This window comes from Heterocephalus glaber, unplaced genomic scaffold (genome assembly GCF_053883595.1).
Source record: "Heterocephalus glaber isolate CG9 unplaced genomic scaffold, H.glaber_assembly_v1.0 deba00001561, whole genome shotgun sequence".
NCBI lineage: Eukaryota > Metazoa > Chordata > Mammalia > Rodentia > Bathyergidae > Heterocephalus > Heterocephalus glaber.
In genome coordinates, this window is record NW_028258349.1 from 4,273,042 (window position 1) to 4,290,802 (window position 17,761).

The 17,761-nt window shown below is 39.1% G+C and overlaps 2 protein-coding genes across 2 annotated transcripts; one reads left to right on the forward strand and one right to left on the reverse strand.

Annotated features, from left to right (window-relative positions):
• The first annotated feature begins 1,845 nt into the window (after window positions 1-1,845).
• LOC101700604 (olfactory receptor 10J4-like) lies at window positions 1,846-6,483 on the forward strand. Its single transcript, XM_087190984.1, has one exon. The coding sequence runs from the start codon at window positions 2,910-2,912 to the stop codon at window positions 3,855-3,857; it is 948 nt and encodes a 315-aa protein (XP_087047110.1). The 5' UTR covers window positions 1,846-2,909; the 3' UTR covers window positions 3,858-6,483.
• A 2,803-nt stretch (window positions 6,484-9,286) lies between these two features.
• Fcer1a (Fc epsilon receptor Ia) lies at window positions 9,287-15,239 on the reverse strand. The gene is made up of 5 exons (XM_004858754.4): window positions 15,143-15,239; window positions 14,699-14,719; window positions 12,884-13,138; window positions 11,039-11,317; window positions 9,287-9,663 (listed from the first exon to the last, which is right to left on the reverse strand). Exons 1-5 carry the CDS (start codon window positions 15,195-15,197, stop codon window positions 9,476-9,478), a joined length of 798 nt encoding a protein of 265 aa, XP_004858811.2. The 5' UTR covers window positions 15,198-15,239; the 3' UTR covers window positions 9,287-9,475.
• Window positions 15,240-17,761: the final 2,522 nt, after the last annotated feature.

A 17,761-nucleotide genomic window follows, 5' to 3' on the forward strand; every position in this document is an offset into this window, starting at 1 on the left:
CTTTTCTTCTCTACCTCCATTTCTAGGTCCCAGATGAGTAATCCTACTCCTACCAGTATCTTAAATTTTAACCAGTTCTCTCTGTACCTTTGTACTGATTGTTCTGTTAAAGTCTCCCACATAATAGTATTGAGAGAGAGTTTTTTAGGGTGTTATTAATTTAGAGCTGACTAATAGTCTGGAGGATTTATTCCAAGTCAAAGGCATGAGTAAGGCTTTTTCGGTTAAGAAAATTAATGTATGAATGTCAGTGTATACAAGTGTAATGGACACTAACTAATCATATGGTAATGGGCTCCACACTATTAGTTATATACCAGACAGGATCTGGATAGTCCTAGTTATATTACCTTTTGCTAGTTATTTTAGTTGGAGAAGCTGTGATGACTCAAAGGAGAACTAAAATATTGAGCATTATCAACAGGGTGTTAGAGGCAAAATGGAATATTGTGCTCCACCTAATTCACACCTATATTAGGATAGTAGGCATAGCAGTACATGATTCTGCTTAATGCACTTTCAGAAATATTTCAGCAAAGCATGAAAAAGTCTACATGAGCAAATGGATGAGAAATGATAAAATTTACGAAATCAAGACAGGGGTAATCAAAAGATGTTTTACAACTAAGAATGTTAGAATGAATCCCACAGCTCCACTGCTACTCTGCTCCTCTTATAAATATAAAGTGATTCATTTGAGCACCCTGGGAGGCTGAGACAGAAGATTATACCTATAAACCCAGCCCAGGCAGCTTAGTAAGACTGTCTCAAAATTAAAAATTTAAAAAGAGGATAGGGTGGCTGTTGATGTAGTTCAGTGAGAAAGCCTTGGGTTCAATCCCTAGTACTGAAAAAAAAAAAAGGAATTTCAATTTAAAATGAAAACCCAACTTATTTGTGAAAAATAAAAAGGAATAACTACCCATAAAACTATTTAATAAGGGTTTTTTATGTGTCAAGTGCCAGGTCAAATTCTTCAAATATGTTAATCCTCATGGTGACTGTTTAATATTACTGTAATCAATTTACAAAGTTTGAATATTGTGCTTAAAATTTTGAAGACCTATTGAAAGAATTTATACAGGAAGGTTAAACAAGTAGCTGTTTCAAAAAAACCCACAGTGACAGTATTTTGCAGGAAGACATTGACTAAGACCAAGGGAAAGAGGGCAATTAGGTAGGAGACCACCCCAGTGATCAGAGGCAATGATGTTCATCAGAAGTTGGGTGTTGGTATAAAGTATAAAGAGGAGAGGAAGAGGGCAGAGTGTTTTAGGAGGTACTAGGGTTTTGGGCTGGGTGGAACAGGGAAGAGATAAGTAGGTTGACTTTCAACTTTCTTTTCTTTCCCCCTCCTTCCTGTGGCTAGAATTCAAGGAGACAAGCTAAATACTTACAGCAGTGATATAAGAAATCATTTCTCATGATCTTACTGGCTATCTATTGAAGACAAAGTCTAGACTAGGGTCCTGAGGAGGAGAAGCCATTGCAGAGTCCTTGTGAAGGACTTGGTATTGAATGCTATTGGCAACATTGATAGGGTATCAGTCTCGCTGTACTGTTTCAGAAATAATTCAAGATGTGTCGAGGAGGAGCTAAAGACCTGGGCACTTTCAGTGTTTCACCTGTTTTTCTCTTAATCTAGACCCAGCTCTCCAATGGCCAAGGGGTTCTTTCTTCCTTCCTTTCTTTCTTTAAACAGTTTTCCTGAAGTATAATCATTATCTAACACCCTGAATATATTTAATATATACATGTGACGAGTTTGAACGTAAGTCTATGAAAGACATGGCTATCTCTTTCAAACTGTCCTTGTGTATTCCTCTTTTGCTTTGTTGTTTGAGGTTGAGATTTATATTTTGAAAATTTTAAAAATTTAAAATATAATATTGTTGATTTAATTATTTTGCTGCATATCAAATTTCAAGAACCAAATCATGTTGTATACCAGAAACTTTTTAGCAATCTAGCAAAAATTCTCCATGTTCCCCACTCTGGCAATTCATAACCACTACATTATTTCCTCCCTCTATGAGTTTGAATATTTTAAGTAGCTCTTATGGGTGTAATTATGCAATAATTGTCCTTCAATTCCTGGTTTATTTCACTTAGCACAATACCTACCAGGCTTGTCTATGCTGTTGGAAACATGACAGAATTTTCTTTTTGACAACTGAATCATATTTCTTTCAAATATATACCACATTTTTTATTCATTCAGTTGACAATGGACATATCAGTTGTTTCCATAATTTGTCTATTATGTATGCATAGTGCTGCAATGAACATCAGTGTACAAGTATCTCTTTAAGGTCATGATTGCAATTTTCAATTCAATTACATGAAAGGATGCTCTCATTAGTAAAATGCAAATGAGAATCACAATATCACCTCCCAACAGTTAGGATGAAATATATATATATATATATTCTTATCAAAAGACAACAAGTGCTAAAAAGTATTTGGAGAAAAGGAGCACTTATACACAGTTGGTGTGAATGTAAAGTGGTACAGCTCCCATGGAAAACAGTAAGAAAGTAGCTCATATAATTAATAATAGAAGTACCATATGCCAGCAATCCTATTTCTGGAAATATAAATAAGAACTTAAAATCAGCTAGCTGTTTCTACAAATCTTTTTGAATTTATTTCTTCTCTCCCTCTCTTTGCTGTCTATGGCCTCAATGCTGAGGTCCTAGGTGCACAATTTTATAATATCAAAGAAAAGGATGGCAAAGAGGAAAACTGAGAAATTGGCCACTAGCTGATCACTGATGACCTCTGGAGCCTGGAGCAATGCTCAAGGCTGGATATTGACTGAACACCTTGGTTCAGGCCAATGTGCTTCACGTTGACTCATCACATCTTTCCTTCCTTTTTTCAGCTCCTTCAAACCTGGACCGGCAGCAATGCTGATGTCACAGCCTAACTGCACTTTTGTTACTAAATTCCTCTTTGAAGGTTTCTCCACTTTTGGGTGGCAGCACAGGCTTGTCTTCTTTGTTGTTTTCCTAATGTTGTACCTAGTGACTCTGTCTGGCAATGTGATCATTGTGACCATTATTCACTTGGACCGTCACCTTCATACCCCCATGTACTTCTTCCTGAGCATTCTGTCAATCTCTGACACTTGCTACACTGTGGTCATCATTCCTCGTATGCTTTATGGCCTTCTGAATCCTCAGCAGACTATTTCCTTTCAAGACTGTGCCACCCAGCTCTTCTTCTATCTAACCTTTGGCATCAACAACTGCTTCTTACTCATGGCCATGGGATATGACCGCTATGTGGCCATCTGCAACCCTCTAAGATATTCAGTTATCATAGGCAAGAGGGCTTGCAACCATTTGGTTTTAGGATCACTGGGAATTGGCCTGAGCATGGCCATCGTCCAGGTAACATCTGTGTTTAGTTTGCCCTTTTGTGATGCCTTTGTCATCCCTCACTTCTTCTGTGATGTAAGACCCCTGCTGAAGCTGGCCTGCACAAATACCACTGTCAGTGAGATCATCAACTTTGTTGTCAGTGTCTTTGTTCTTATTCTACCCATGGGTGTGGTCTTCATCTCCTATGTCCTCATTATCTCCACTATCCTTAAAATTGCTTCAAAAGAAGGCAGAAAGAAGGCCTTTGCCACTTGTACCTCCCATCTTACAGTGGTCATCATCCACTATGGCTGCACTTCAATCATCTATCTCCAGCCCAAGTCCCAGAGTTCCCTGGGGCAGGATAGACTCATCTCAGTGACCTACACTGTCATCACACCTCTGCTGAACCCTTTGGTGTACAGCCTGAGGAACAAGGAGGTCAAAGATGCTCTGTGCAAAGCTTTGGGAAAAAAGCCAATCTCCTCTTAATCAGGAAAAGTTAGGAAGGCTTCTTCTTTTAGTGTATACACGTGTCATTTTAAACTACTTAAATAATGCCTTAATGTGTGAGATCCCAAAGACCGGATTGAGATTCACTGGATGCTAGCCTGCAGGGTTCCTTTTGGTCCAGTCCCAGTTCTCTGTGCCCTGGCCCAGAGGTACTGGAATATTATTTCCATACATTTATAAATGTAGAGGGAAGATTAATTATGCTTGAATCAAACAAACCCAAATAAATGACATATTTATTTGAAAACCTTGATCCAATCTACTTGTTTCCTGGTTGGCTTTTCACAGCTTTCTGTCCCTTTGCCCAACACTTTCAAATCTAGACCTGCCTCAGTGGCAAAGCCAAACTCAACTTTTGTACGTACTTGTATGCACATCCACACAGCTACACTTATAAGAACATTCTGAGTTGCAGCAATGCATTAGGTAGTAAGGTTTCAGTCAGGATTGTGTATATAATGGTATATGCCATATAACTGAGACTATACCATCTATATTTATACAAGTGCACTCTATGATACTCATAATGATGAAATTGCCCAGGAAACTCTCAAACTCTATCCTCTTTAGATCTGTGTTGAAAATGTGAAAAGTGTTCAACATTTTGGTCTGGTTTTCTTTTCAATCTGAGTTTTCTCATCTGGACATCTCAGAACTATGGACAACACACCTCTGTGTTCTCTGTGGCTGAAGCTTTTTGCTGTTTCACATTGTACCCCCTATTCTCAGGCCAGTTAGACCAGTTCCATTCACTTGAAAGATGTGTCTCTTGCCTTTTGAGGATTCCCCAGATTAACTGTTGGGAGCAATGTTACATAATTTTAGGTAAAAACCATTTGATTAGGCCTAGTTCTCCTGCATACAGGCCAGCTATGGCACACCAAGACACAATTCCATTTTGACCTCCGGTCACAACTGAGACCTCAATGATTCCCTGACACTATGATGCTCCAGGGCAAGACCACACCTGTGGGAGACACCCTGGGAGGAACCAAATCTTCATCTGTGTAGTTCCTGGGAGGAACCAAATCTTCATCTGCATAGTTCCTCATTGTTCTTGGATTTCCACTGACCCCCAGTCTTTTGAAACAACTTGTTTATCCCAATGTGATGTACTGAACTCTCAGCATTTCATTTGTTACATTTGTTTCTCCAGAGGTACTGAATAAAAGGTGTTGCAAGCTAGGGGTCTTTGTCTTTGCTGCCCAGAGCAGCACTGATCAGACCCAAAGCTCAGCTTCTTCTCAGTCTCGTTTTTCTACCTTTCCTGTAATTTGCCTTGTGCTGCCGTGGCTCTCAGGAGACTGGGAGTTACCGCAGAGGTTCTTGTAATGTCCCCTTTCCTTGTTCCCTACAATTAACAAGTAGTACAACAGCATAAGAAAGCCTACCACAGGATGGTATATGAATTTGTGTCTCCTCACTTACATGTTTACAATGGCTGAATATCTCAGAAGATGAAAGTGGGCATGCTAGGATAAGGAAGAATTTTGGTCTCATTTTTCCACTCCACTCTAGCTTTTCTGCAGTGAGACTGTCACACCCTAGGTTCACCTAGTTCATTTAACATGAACAATCCATTTGATCCAGTGACATGACTCCAGAAAGCCAAGACATCACATGTGGAAGTGCCATCAAAACTGCAGCTGCTGAGGATGGGAGGAGCCAGTGGAAATGAAGCAATTCTTAACTCAAGAGAACATGTGTCATTTGGCAAAAAACCTAGCCTGTGAAGTGTGGCTGGGATAAGAGATATTTTTGCCTTAGTGTCCAGATTTCCAGAGATGATGGCCAGTTATTTTCTGTGCTGTTGGTCAAAACACAATTCAAAAGTGTTTCACATAATAGTTCTGTTTAGCCTGATTCAAAGCTGATGAGTAAAGGTCTGCTGATTAATTTGACACCCCTTTTTTCTGAAGATGAATTTGTGGGATACAGTATACACACCAAGGCTGTACCACTCAGGACTTACATGTGCATTCCCCCGATCCTGGGAGAAACATGGGCTGAGAACTCTCAGTGAGGCCCACTTCCTATGGAGCTGCTTCCTCCCAGTCCATTCCGCCTTTTCAGGGATATATACATCTCCAGGGCTTTTTCTATTTCAGGGAATTGTCTTTAAGATAAATATGAAGGGCTCTCCCTAATCTGGAGTCTTCTCTGTGAGGTGGGCTGAGGTCTTTGCTGTCAATGCATCGCACTTGAATTTCTCTGTTTGTTTCACCCTCTCTCCTTTAGTCTTGCACAGGAGCAGAGGCTGAGACCACTCCTAATAAATTCCTGCATGGAAATTTGTGTCTTAAAGTCTGTTTCCTGAGGATGGAAAAAGGCAACATTTTAAGATCCCATTTCTAGAACAGTTGGCATGAGCTGAGAACCCAATTTTAGCATACCATTTCTAGAAAAATTGGCATAAGTAGAGAGTGCAATTTCTAGCCTTAACATATTTTAGTCAGGGTAGATAAATGGCTTTTACATTTTAATTTTTAAAAATATTTATATTCTATTTATTGAGTTATATTTACTGTGAATCAATTTAGTTGCCAATTGTGTAGTGTTATCTTCTTGGAAACTGGTGAGAAAATAAAACTCTGAAATGTTTTCCCTTTCAATTCATAGAGGGTAATTTCAGTTTCTTTGCAGGCAGGCACCTTGACCTTACAGAGAGATCACTGACAACTCTGAGTTATGTTGAAATTCAACAATCACAGGCAATACTTAAAGCGGGGCTGTGCCTTTCCAGTTTTCAGGAGGGGAAGCGGCAGGGTGCTGTCAATTATATAACAAGTGATCCTGGGCACATTTGTACAGAAAAAGGCTTTTGGTGAGAATTTTGTGGAGGTTGATGTCATACCAGATGAAGACATGGACTTGCATGGAACTTTTCAGAACTGGACAAATAATCTAAGTCTGGAAGGCAACCCTACTCTCTGAAGTTGTCTAAGGACCTGGACAGTCTCCAAGTATCCTCGGGTGCCTCTGCCTTCCACAAGAAGATTCATCTCTAGGTTCAGAAAGATGCTTCTGCTCTCTTCATTTCCCACTTGGTGGGAAGAGGGAAGATCAGAGCCTTTTCTGAACCTCAGTTCCCCTGATTTCTAACCAGGTAAATCTTCTGATTGAGTGTCCACACTGGAGAAATCCTGGGAAGTTTCTATTTCATTGCCCCCAAATAGGGAACTGTGTCTTGATTTACAGAAAGCCAACACCTAACTGTAGGGAACTCAGGAGGATTTGTGGTCATGGGAGAGCAAAAGTTGTTCTGTGTTCTGGCTTAGATCTGTTAGTTAAGAAATCAGAGGGGCCAAAAGAGTGAATCTGGGATGGATTCTACTAGTCATCTGTATTACATACAGCTTCTCTGGTATAGGTAGAGAATATTTTATATGTGTTAAAGTAAAAAGATCCCTTTATAAATGGTATACTCTGAAGACTACAAAGTCCTCAATTCCTAACTCTGTTCTACATTCTTTCTTGAATAGGCCATGAATGACCATCAAGAAGATAACAAGAAGAAAGAAATGGTAGAGATGGGTCTGAAATAGCATCAAATTTAGGTACATGAGAGACCATAGGAAGAAAAGGACCATTGTGTGGCCATGAGGAGAAGTTCACAGTGCAGCTTCCTGGGAATGGCTTCTGAGCTGCTCTGTGCCTACATAAGCACAACATGGCAACTGGGTGACAGAGGAATGAATGGCACATGTCTGGGCTAGAGGGACCTTACAGAACACTTTGTCCAAACCTTTCATTTTACAAAGAGGAAATAGAATCCCAGAGACTGCCAAGGAACTGGCCCAACCCCTCAGCTAGTTAGTGGCAGCTTGAACCTCCATATCTGTTCCCTAGCCATAGCCCTCCAAGCTTGCACTGAGAACAAGAGGGGAGGCAAATGTGAACTGCGACCCTCAAGAACATAGAAACTCTCAACACACGTACCTCAAGCTGATCAGGACTGGACTTTCTATCCACATTAGGTAGCTCTCAGGTCTTAACTATGAGTCACTTGGCTTCAGACCCATGTCTGACACAAAGGAGCACCTTGCTCTCTATGTGATGCTGATTCCTGTAGAGATCACTAGGGGAAGGTGTCCTTCATGCATGTATTGGCCTCAAGGCTATGAGGGGAAGTACTTGGGGTAACAGGAGTGTCATGGACCACCAAGGAACCTCCTAGAAGCACTTCTTCTGGCCCATTGTTTCAGAAGGCATTTCCCTTCCACTCACCAATCCTTGTTACATGAAACCAATGATAGGCTGTTCAGTGGGAATCTGGCCATTTCTGAGCTCTTCATAATAAGTAAAAAAAAAAAGGAAGGGGTCTGTGAAAATAGCTTATACAAGATACCTGTCTGGAAGAGGGGAAAGGGTAAAGAAAAAAAAGAAAGGCTCATATAATTTCTTTCTTGTCTCTGCTCCAGAAACACTGGTTTTAGGCATGGAACTTGTAGATCTTGTAGATACTACTTATTATTTCTCTCCCAGGTATCTGTCCTCTACTGTTAATTATTGTAGAGCCTCAGTGAATTAGAGGCCCCTGAGCTCATTCTCTGCAGTAAACTCATATCCAGCCCTGATAATATGTGCCTCCATTTTCTGGGGCTTTCCCTAAGAACCCAGTCTAACCATATTCATGGACAGTGGGGCAAGAGGGGAAGACTGGATGATTATTATGATTCCTATTTTAGCAGTGGAATACTGTGACCAATGGTGGTAAAAGAAGATCTTCCTAAACCTAGAAAGTAGAAGAGTCAGGATCTTTGAAGCCATGTTATTTCCTGAATGATTTAGTCTCTTTCCAATGGATGGCTTTTTAGGAGAGGGGAATTTAATTGCATTCACTCTATGTAATAGTCTTGGGCCTTCAGTGGTGACATTGAAAGTGAAAATAAACACACAAAAACTGTTTATTTCCTTTGTTTGGCAAATTATTCAGTCCTAGACTATTTTCAGAGATAAGAGTTTTGATTATTATTATTTGCCTTTTCCAAAATGGTTGTTTAATTTGTTCATAAAGATGAAAAATATACTTTTAAGGATAATTTTGGGATACTTTAAAGTGATAAAATAATCACAAATAATTCCTGGACTGAACTTCATTGCTAGGATCAATTTCTTATGATGAAATGCAGTCAAAATTAAGAAGCTTATATATAGTAAGTTGGAGAGAGAACATAAACATTATCCACCTCAACTGCCTCCTACTATGTTGCTTCATTTATAGCTCATAATGGTCATGAGAAGACGTTTTAAATCTAGACCTTCATAGTTCTTCTACAACTAAAAAAAGACAAATAAATAAGCCTTGAATATTCAGAAGGATCATACTACATAGTCTCATATTTATTTTATTCAGATTCTGCCCCTTTTGCAAAGGCTAATAATAAATAAATCTATTCATTCTTGCACTTATTCAACCAGTGTTTATTGAGCACTTGGTATTACATGTCACAGAAAAATCTGTAGTCAAGGATGTATAGAACTGCTTCATTAAACCAAATTTAACTGGATATGTGCTTTGAGAGCTGTGTTTGACAAATGAAAAGCCATTCTGTTAAAAAAAAATGCTGTTGCAAACTGATTCTTAAACAATGACATCAATTTCCTTGGGGGTCTGCCCCAGGATGTGGGTTCTGAAGTTTGTTGCCTTTCTTAGTCGTTTTCATTTTCAAAAGTGATTTGAACTGTTTATCAGTTGAGACAAATAATCCCATATCTACAACAAGCAGTATCACCACCAGCAGAGGAATAATGAGTTGTAGCCAAATATACTTGCTTTGTTGACCTAGAGTGGAATACAGATGCAACAAGAAACATGATTCATATCAGAAATTGAAGAGTGAGATTCAGAGCTTCATCTTCCTTAAGAGAAGGACTAAGCATGGTCCTCCATTTTAGTATACGTGCTGCTGAAGCAAGCACATAGTCCTCCATTTTTAGCATGATGTGGCCTCCAGGAACAGAGAAGAAACACTCGGGAGGCTGGGTTACCCTGTCTGTGTTCCCTGGAGGTCCAAGAAGGAATTCCGGGAACCTATTTTCCAGTAACCCCTGTCCAAAACCTTTCCTCTAGACAGTGTGCTCAAGAGGAAAGTCATAGTAAAAAATGATGTTTTTCTTGAAGCTAACATGACCACCATCTGCATACAATTTGGAGGTTGAAAGGAGACTCAGTGAAGGCAGGGAGTCACCAGTGCCTTATTTTTAGTTAATCAACCATTGTTTCTTGCACAACTACTTGGTGACATAAAGTACTAGAGTACTTATGTTACCTTCCAAATCTACTGTTTGGTGACTCGTTCTAAAATTGTAGAGCTCCCAAATATCATAGAGAGAAACCACTTAGGAACCAGTGCATCTCAACATTGGCCACACATGACCATCAGTTGAAAGACCCTCTAAAAGTATTGCTGCCCAAGCCTCATCGCAACCAATTAAATAAGAATCAAATAGCACTTGGGTCTTAAATTAACAGAGAACTGTCAGCAAAGCTAATTCTGACTTTTGGTCTTACGGTTTTTTATACATAATTATCAATTATCAATATGCCTAAAAAACCCCATCTGATTTCTTCCTTGCAAGCCAAATATTCCAAAGGCTCCCCCTGCTGTATACAAAGTTTGGGAAGAGCAGTTTTTCATATGGGCTATAAAGGCAGCCCACCTGCCTACCTGCTCCACATCAAGCCTGTTTCCTCGTCTCCCAAGACACAAGCACATGGTTTATTGACCTAAGCCAGAATAGACTCTTCTAGGTCACCACAACCTTTGTTCCTTCAACTTTGGAGCTCCTTTTCATTTTGATAAATATAAATACTTCAGGAGAAATAGATGAGTTTAAGATAAAAAACAATCACAATCTCTTACATCTTTGCAGTGCTTAACAGTTTACAAAGTCCTATGATAAATATTAGCACACCTATTTCATAAATAATCTTCACCAAAACTCCATAGTATGAGCAGGCATTATTACAACCATTTAACAAAGTGGAATCTAGGACTGAGATATATACTATAGCTTTGGCCACCTCATTGCAAGTCTAGTAACTTTTTCAAGTTATCTTAGTGGCTCCCATTCTAAAAGATGTAAACACTTCAGGCTTAGATATCCTCTCTTCCCTCCCTTGCTATGGACTATTTCTTTTTCCTTTACCAACTCACCTTTTATGACAGTAATATTGAGGGACTCAGAAACATATGTCTTATTTTGCTTCTTCTGCTTGAGTGTAAAGAAGCCGGTGCAGTGATAGGTGCCACTGTCACTAGCTGCCATATTTGTAATGGTAATGGAGACATTGTTCTCATAACAATACTTGAAAGGTTGGCCATCCTTGTAGTAGATTGGGGAGTAGACAGTCCAATTCTTCCAACCATGGCACCTGAGGGAGAGGGACGAACCCTCCACCACCACCTCAGCAGAGGTCTGAAGGAGCAGCCAGTCTGAAGAGCAGTCATTACGTTATTTGTTTAGCAAGAAATGGGGGGAAAGGAGAACAGGGGAATGGGGAAACAGGAAAAGGGGGGAGATTATAAATAGAAAGATTATAGATAGATCATCAACATATAGGTGATAGTATAGATTATAGAAAGGTAGGTAGATAGATTATATATAGTTAGGGAGGTGGATGGATCGTTGATAGATAGATAGATAGATAGATAGATAGATAGATAGATAGATAGAGGTTTACAAGTAGAATGTGGGTCAGAAAATACAGATTATTATTAACCCAATTCTTGACTCATAAAATAAAAGTAAACACAAAATAATGCTTAGAGCTTGTCTTCTATACTGATAAATACTTTCTCCTAAAAGTAAGTATGGAGCCATAAAATCACTTAGACCTTTCTGCTGAACTCACACGGGGAAGTCCTGAAACCCAGAATTCCCTTCAGAACTATTACAGCTAGTTCTAGCCACTTCAGCGAAAATAAACAGTGAATTTTAGCTTAGGAGAGTCTATTTTGCTCTTAATTCATTCAGGCCTCCCAACTCTGCTGTCGATCATATTTACCCTCAAAATTTCTTTAAAACATGGAGCTGTTTTAATTATTTGTGGAATCCTTAATGTAATGATCTCATTCCCAGTTAGCTCTGTGTTTCATGAGGTCAGGGGTCTTGTCTCATTCTACATGTTATCCTCAATGGCTAACACAATGCCCAGGGGTTGGTAGATACTCAAAAACCATTTGTGAACAATAAGTCAGTAAAAGACAATAATCTATTGTCATTGTAATGATTAAAAAGTATTGATAAAAGAAAATTTTCAAATGGGAAGATGGATAACTTGTGCAAGCATATTTTATTTAGGAGAAATCTTTGAGGACTTCTCTATAATCTACTACAAGGAAATAAAGACATTATCCTACGTTGACTTAGTTCATATTTGGAATTTACATTCAGATGTTAAAATATTTATTTTCACTGGAGAGAAAAGTTTAACACTGACTTATCCATCCAAATGAAATCACTAGTTTGTTCATTCAACATTTACTGATTAATCCCCAAGTGTAAGTATGTTGTGTTAATTGTTGGCAGGAGAGTAATACAGATGAAAGAAACATAAGAACTGTTTTTGAGTAACAATAAATGACATGAGGAATGTACACAGATATCCCTCATAATTAACCTAATATTCAAGTCATGACACATGAATTATTTACAGTAAATCTTTAAATCAAGGCCTTTGATCCTACTCCAGATACATGGCTTTGCAATGTTCATAAATCCATTGCGCCATTTGAGTACATAATGTACATCTGTGTCTAGGCAGAAAAGATAGAGAAAAATAGAGTACAGGAATAATATTGAGAAGTGACCAGAATATTGAAAGAGGATAAAAAGGTGGGCAGAAGGAGGTTATGTAGAAGAGGGATGGAGAAGTCTTGGATGGGAAGCCCTGAGTCTTACCCTGATGGTCTCAGTCTTAGAATAACCTCCTTTCCCTTATCTTCTCACGAGCCATTCCTCACATGGGAAATATGCATTTCTATATCTCTAGAACTCACCCCTGAACAGTTCCAGGTACATAGGATCACTCCTGGGCAAATTTTGGTTCTGACATTCATATGTCCCATTGTCTTGAAGGTTGGCATTCACAATGTCCAAATTTGAAGTCGGTGTTGAAAAGTTGGTGCCACCATGAAACCACGTAGTGAGGTTGTCTTCAGGGAGATTGTTCCTGTTACATGTAAGAGTCACATTCTCTCCTTCAAATATCCTGTTCCATGGGGGGCTCAAGGAGATCACAGATTTACGAGGGGCTTCAAGAAGATAAAATTATAGAAAGATATAGAAGAAAAAATTATCAAAAGCCACTATATGTCCCGTGTCAATAATGGCTAGTCTACTTTTGTTTGGCCTGTACTCTGTCCTAATTCCTAAAGGAAGCTTTAAAGGATGGGGCAAACAGGGCTGTGACCCCAGAAACCTCCCAATATAGGAAGACGGGACACAAATGCAGGAGATTTAAGAACAAAGTAATTTACTATGTGACTTGAGAGCACTCATTCTAATTCTCTTATTAATTTCAATTTCAGAATCTATAAATGAGAGTCTCAATTCTTTTTCAGATACAGTCTCCATCTGTCACACTTGGCCACTGCTCAGCTCAAAGGCTGATATACAGTAAGTGTTCATCAAATGTTTATCAAGTGAATGACTACATGAAAAATAGATGGATAAATGTATTGAGCTGGCATAAACAGATGAATAAAAAATAAAATGTGGTATTTGTATACAATGAAGCACTATTCTGCCATAAAGAAAAATAAACTTGAAGAATTTGTAGGTAAATGGATGCAACTTGAGACTATATTAAGTGAAGTAAGGTAGACACACAAGCTTAAATATTTCTCACATGTATACATATATATATTTAGAGAGAGAGAGAGAAGGAGGGAGCAAAATAGAAGGTAGATCAATAGGAAGTATGAAGATTTTTTTTCAAATGGATGGGGGAACAAGAGAGAAAAAGGAGAAAGTAGAAAGGAGAGTGGAGAGGGAAAGGGGTTGGAAAAAATAATGAAAATAGAGCATTGCAAATGGGAAGGGGACAGATTTGGAAGGAGACTGGAGGACAGGGGATAGTGGGTAAAAAACAGAGAAAAAAAGATGTATTATGTACATATACCAATTTCCCACAATAATCACAGTCATTATGTACTGCGAACATGTACTAATAAAAATGTATTGGGCTTGATGAAATATACAGTCTTTCCAGGATCTAAACTTTATGACTATGTAATTATAAGTGTATATAGAGTGAAAAGTATATGTCAGTTCTGCAAGGAAGTGAAACACACCAAGACAGCCAGTTTCAAACGGCTTCCAGGAGCAAAGGGATGTGGTGAAAATTTGAAAAGAGGCCAAGAAAGTGGCTACATGGTGACAACGAAAGGGAGCCATAGTCAAAGGAGAACTGAACTTATGCTGGAATCCATTTTTTTTCCTCAGCCATATAAACTCCAGCAAGTAACACAATCTGAGTTTCAGCATTCTCAGTTATCAAATAATACAAATTGAATGGAAATAAGTGAAAACCCTGGAAGAGAGGCTGAGACATGTAGAAGGGCAGCAGATATGACTGTGGGCTTAAACAGAGGAGGAGATGACTTGAGAGCATGAAATAGCATATGAGAAGCTTTGGAACAGGGGAAAGGAGGAAAATATAAGGTAGAGATGGAAAGTAGGCTGACCAAGGAGGGGTAGATTCATATTCTCGTCAGAAAATAGAAGTGAGGGGATGCAGGCAAACTGTGAGGAGAGAGAAATGAGCAGACACTCAGGAATGCTGAGGGAATAAGGAGAGGGAACTCACTCACCCATTAGCATTCCATCTGGAGCTGCAAAAATCCAGAGACAATAAGTTAGCATCTAGCCCCCAGCCCCTGGGACTCCAGAGGACTGGGATCTGGGTATGACATTGAAATCCATGTCCACTGAGCTTTCAGAGCCAAACATCTTCTCAGGAATCTTACCTGGCTGGTCAATGAGCTTCTCTCTCTCCTCTATCCTCCCACCCTTGTTAGGAATCTTGCATTCTAGGAGATGCCAAGATAATTTCCGGGAACCAGGCTCAGTCTGCTTCCCCCTTAGATTTTGCTTAACCCAGGCTTCTCTGCTTTCCAGTTATTTCTAATACAAATAGCCCATCATTTGAACATATCCTAGAAAAAGCCATCACTAATACTACCAAAATTCCCATGCCTGCTGCTCCCCAGATCCCTTGTGGCCCCTCGAGGAGGAGGAACTGACTCTCTACTTACAAAAGAGCAGCAGAGCTATCCACAGCAGGGGAGCCCCATCCATGGCAGCAGCCATCTCCTCTTTGCCTTCAGTTGCCAACTGGGCAGGATCTATAGCCTCAAAAATAGGCTTGAAATAAAAAAGGAGAAGGAAATGTTTTATGTGTCATATCTGTTTAACTCAGCTATGCCTGGGTTTGGTTCTTTCTCCAGAGATAATATTCAGGGCAATTTTATCTTTATCCCTTTATTCTGCTTTCCACCATACCTCGATATACACACCTAAAATGTGGGGGCAGAAGGGATAAGCATAGGTCTAGGCACAGTCCCTTAAACTGTCAATCCCTGCACAGTTATTCAATTTGCAACTTAGGAAACTGAGATGCAGGGGAGAGAAAAATAACACAACAATTAATTAGCAAATAATATATGCCAGGCACTATGCTAAATATCTCATATTTTATTCATTTTTTTGTAAAATTCCTGTGAATTAGATACTATCACTATCTGTGTTTTGTATATAGGAAAACTGGATCTTAGGAAAGTTTAGGATACCTCCTAGTAAGTGGCTAACATGGAGTTCAAAGACATAAAATCTAAACCCAGAGTTAAACTCTTAGCCATTATGATACACTGTTAATGTGTGTTCCCCATATGGCCAGTAATTGCTGAAATACTTTTGAGGTTTATCTGAGCTACCAACCATCTTGTTACTTAATTTCCTGCTGATATATTAGTCTACAAATAAACATGATCTCACCTGATTCACTGATGACCTACTATCTGATTGGCCAAATTGGAGATATTTTTAGAGACTCCTCCTCTATTGGCTTGATCTGACTTATGACACAGAAAACCAGATATTAACCATCCATTGAAGAAGGATCTATGTGTTTTATTTGATTTTATTTCCCAGCTTTGATCAAGTTTTAATTTTATAATCATCCATCATGAACACCCTTTCTCCTTACACATACATCTTTTCACTCCCTCTTTAGGATGCCTCTGACTAATTCTTCATCTTTTGAGCACCAAGTCTGTGTTGATGATGACATTGGAGATGCTAATACCATAAATACCTATAACGGGTTGCCATTTACTAAGTTTTTTTTTTAACATACAGTATTAATTTATATTTGTCAAAATTCTGGAATAGGAAGGAATGGTATACTTAAACCCCTTTCACAGCTGAAGCAAGTGAAGCACTCGCTATGCCATCATGCCATGTTCTTCCTTGGAGTCTATTGAATTAAATTAAATTAAGTCTACTGAATTAAACTCACAGCCACTTCACATAAAGAGCTATTTAAAAACTTCCAACTTAAAAAATTCCAACTTTCAACAGCTCCCAGCACAGAGGAGGCTTCTGGGTCAGCGTGTGATGGCTCCCAGCCCAGAGGAGGCTTCTGGGTAGGCATGCCACAGCTCCCAGCCTGGAGGAGGCTTCCAGGTAGGCGTGCCACAGCTCCCAGCACAGAGGAGGTAAGCTGTGTGGGCGCTAGCATCCCCCACTCCCCGGTCAAAATGAAAAGACATGTAAAGAAGCCTCAGAACCAGACTTCCAGATCACCTACAGCAACTGCAAAGGGAAACGAGATAGAACAGTCTGATACTCAACTACTTGGACTCCCTGAACTAGCAACGAAAGAGGATCTGGAAAAAGTGAAATCAGAAATAATTTCTCACATAACAGCAAAGATTGTGCCCATAGTGTAAGACATGATTAATAAATCTAGAGAGGACACAGATAAAAAAAAAATAGAGGAGCTGAGGAACATGATGGAATCCCAACATAGGAAACAAATGGAATCTATAAAACAGATGCAAGCAGATTTCCAGGAGATTAAAAATTCCATTGAAAGTCTATGCAGCAGAACGAGCCAATGTGAAGACAGAATTTCAGATATAGAAGATAAGATTGCAATTAGTGACCAGTAAAAGAAAAATTTCTTTAAAATTGTAAGGGACCACCAGATATCAGTCCACCAGCTGCTAGACAATGCAAAGGAAAATAACATAAGACTGATTAAGTCGATGAAGAAACAGGACAGAGTGCAAATGAAATAAAAAAAAATGTTCACAGAAGTGGTGGCAGAAAACTTCCCAAACAGGGAAAAAGAACTTGACATACAGATAAGTGAGGCATATAGGACTCTGACTAGCCTTGATCAAAAAAAATCTACACATAGGCATGTAATTGTTAAGATTCCAGAAACCCAACAGAAGAACAAAATTCTACAAGCAGTTAGAGACAAGAAACAAATCACATACAAAGGAAAGCCCATCAGAATCACAGCAGACTTCTCAATGGAAACCCTCAAGGCAAGAAGAGCCTGGAGTGATGTATTTCAAGCCCTAAAGGAAAATATCTCCAACACAGATTGATGTACCCTGCAAAACTATCCTTCAAAATTGATGGAGAAATAAGATACTTTCATGACAAAGAGCACCTGAGGAACTTCATGAATACAAAACTGGCATCCCAAAATATTTTAAACAATATCCTAGAAAAAGACAATGAGAGTCACAATGCTGGGAAGCCCACCAGAATGAATCCATCAAGCATTACAAGAAATTAAACACAAAGGGGGAGAATCCAACGAAAAGAAAAAGTCATGACAAGGATAAGTCAATGCATAT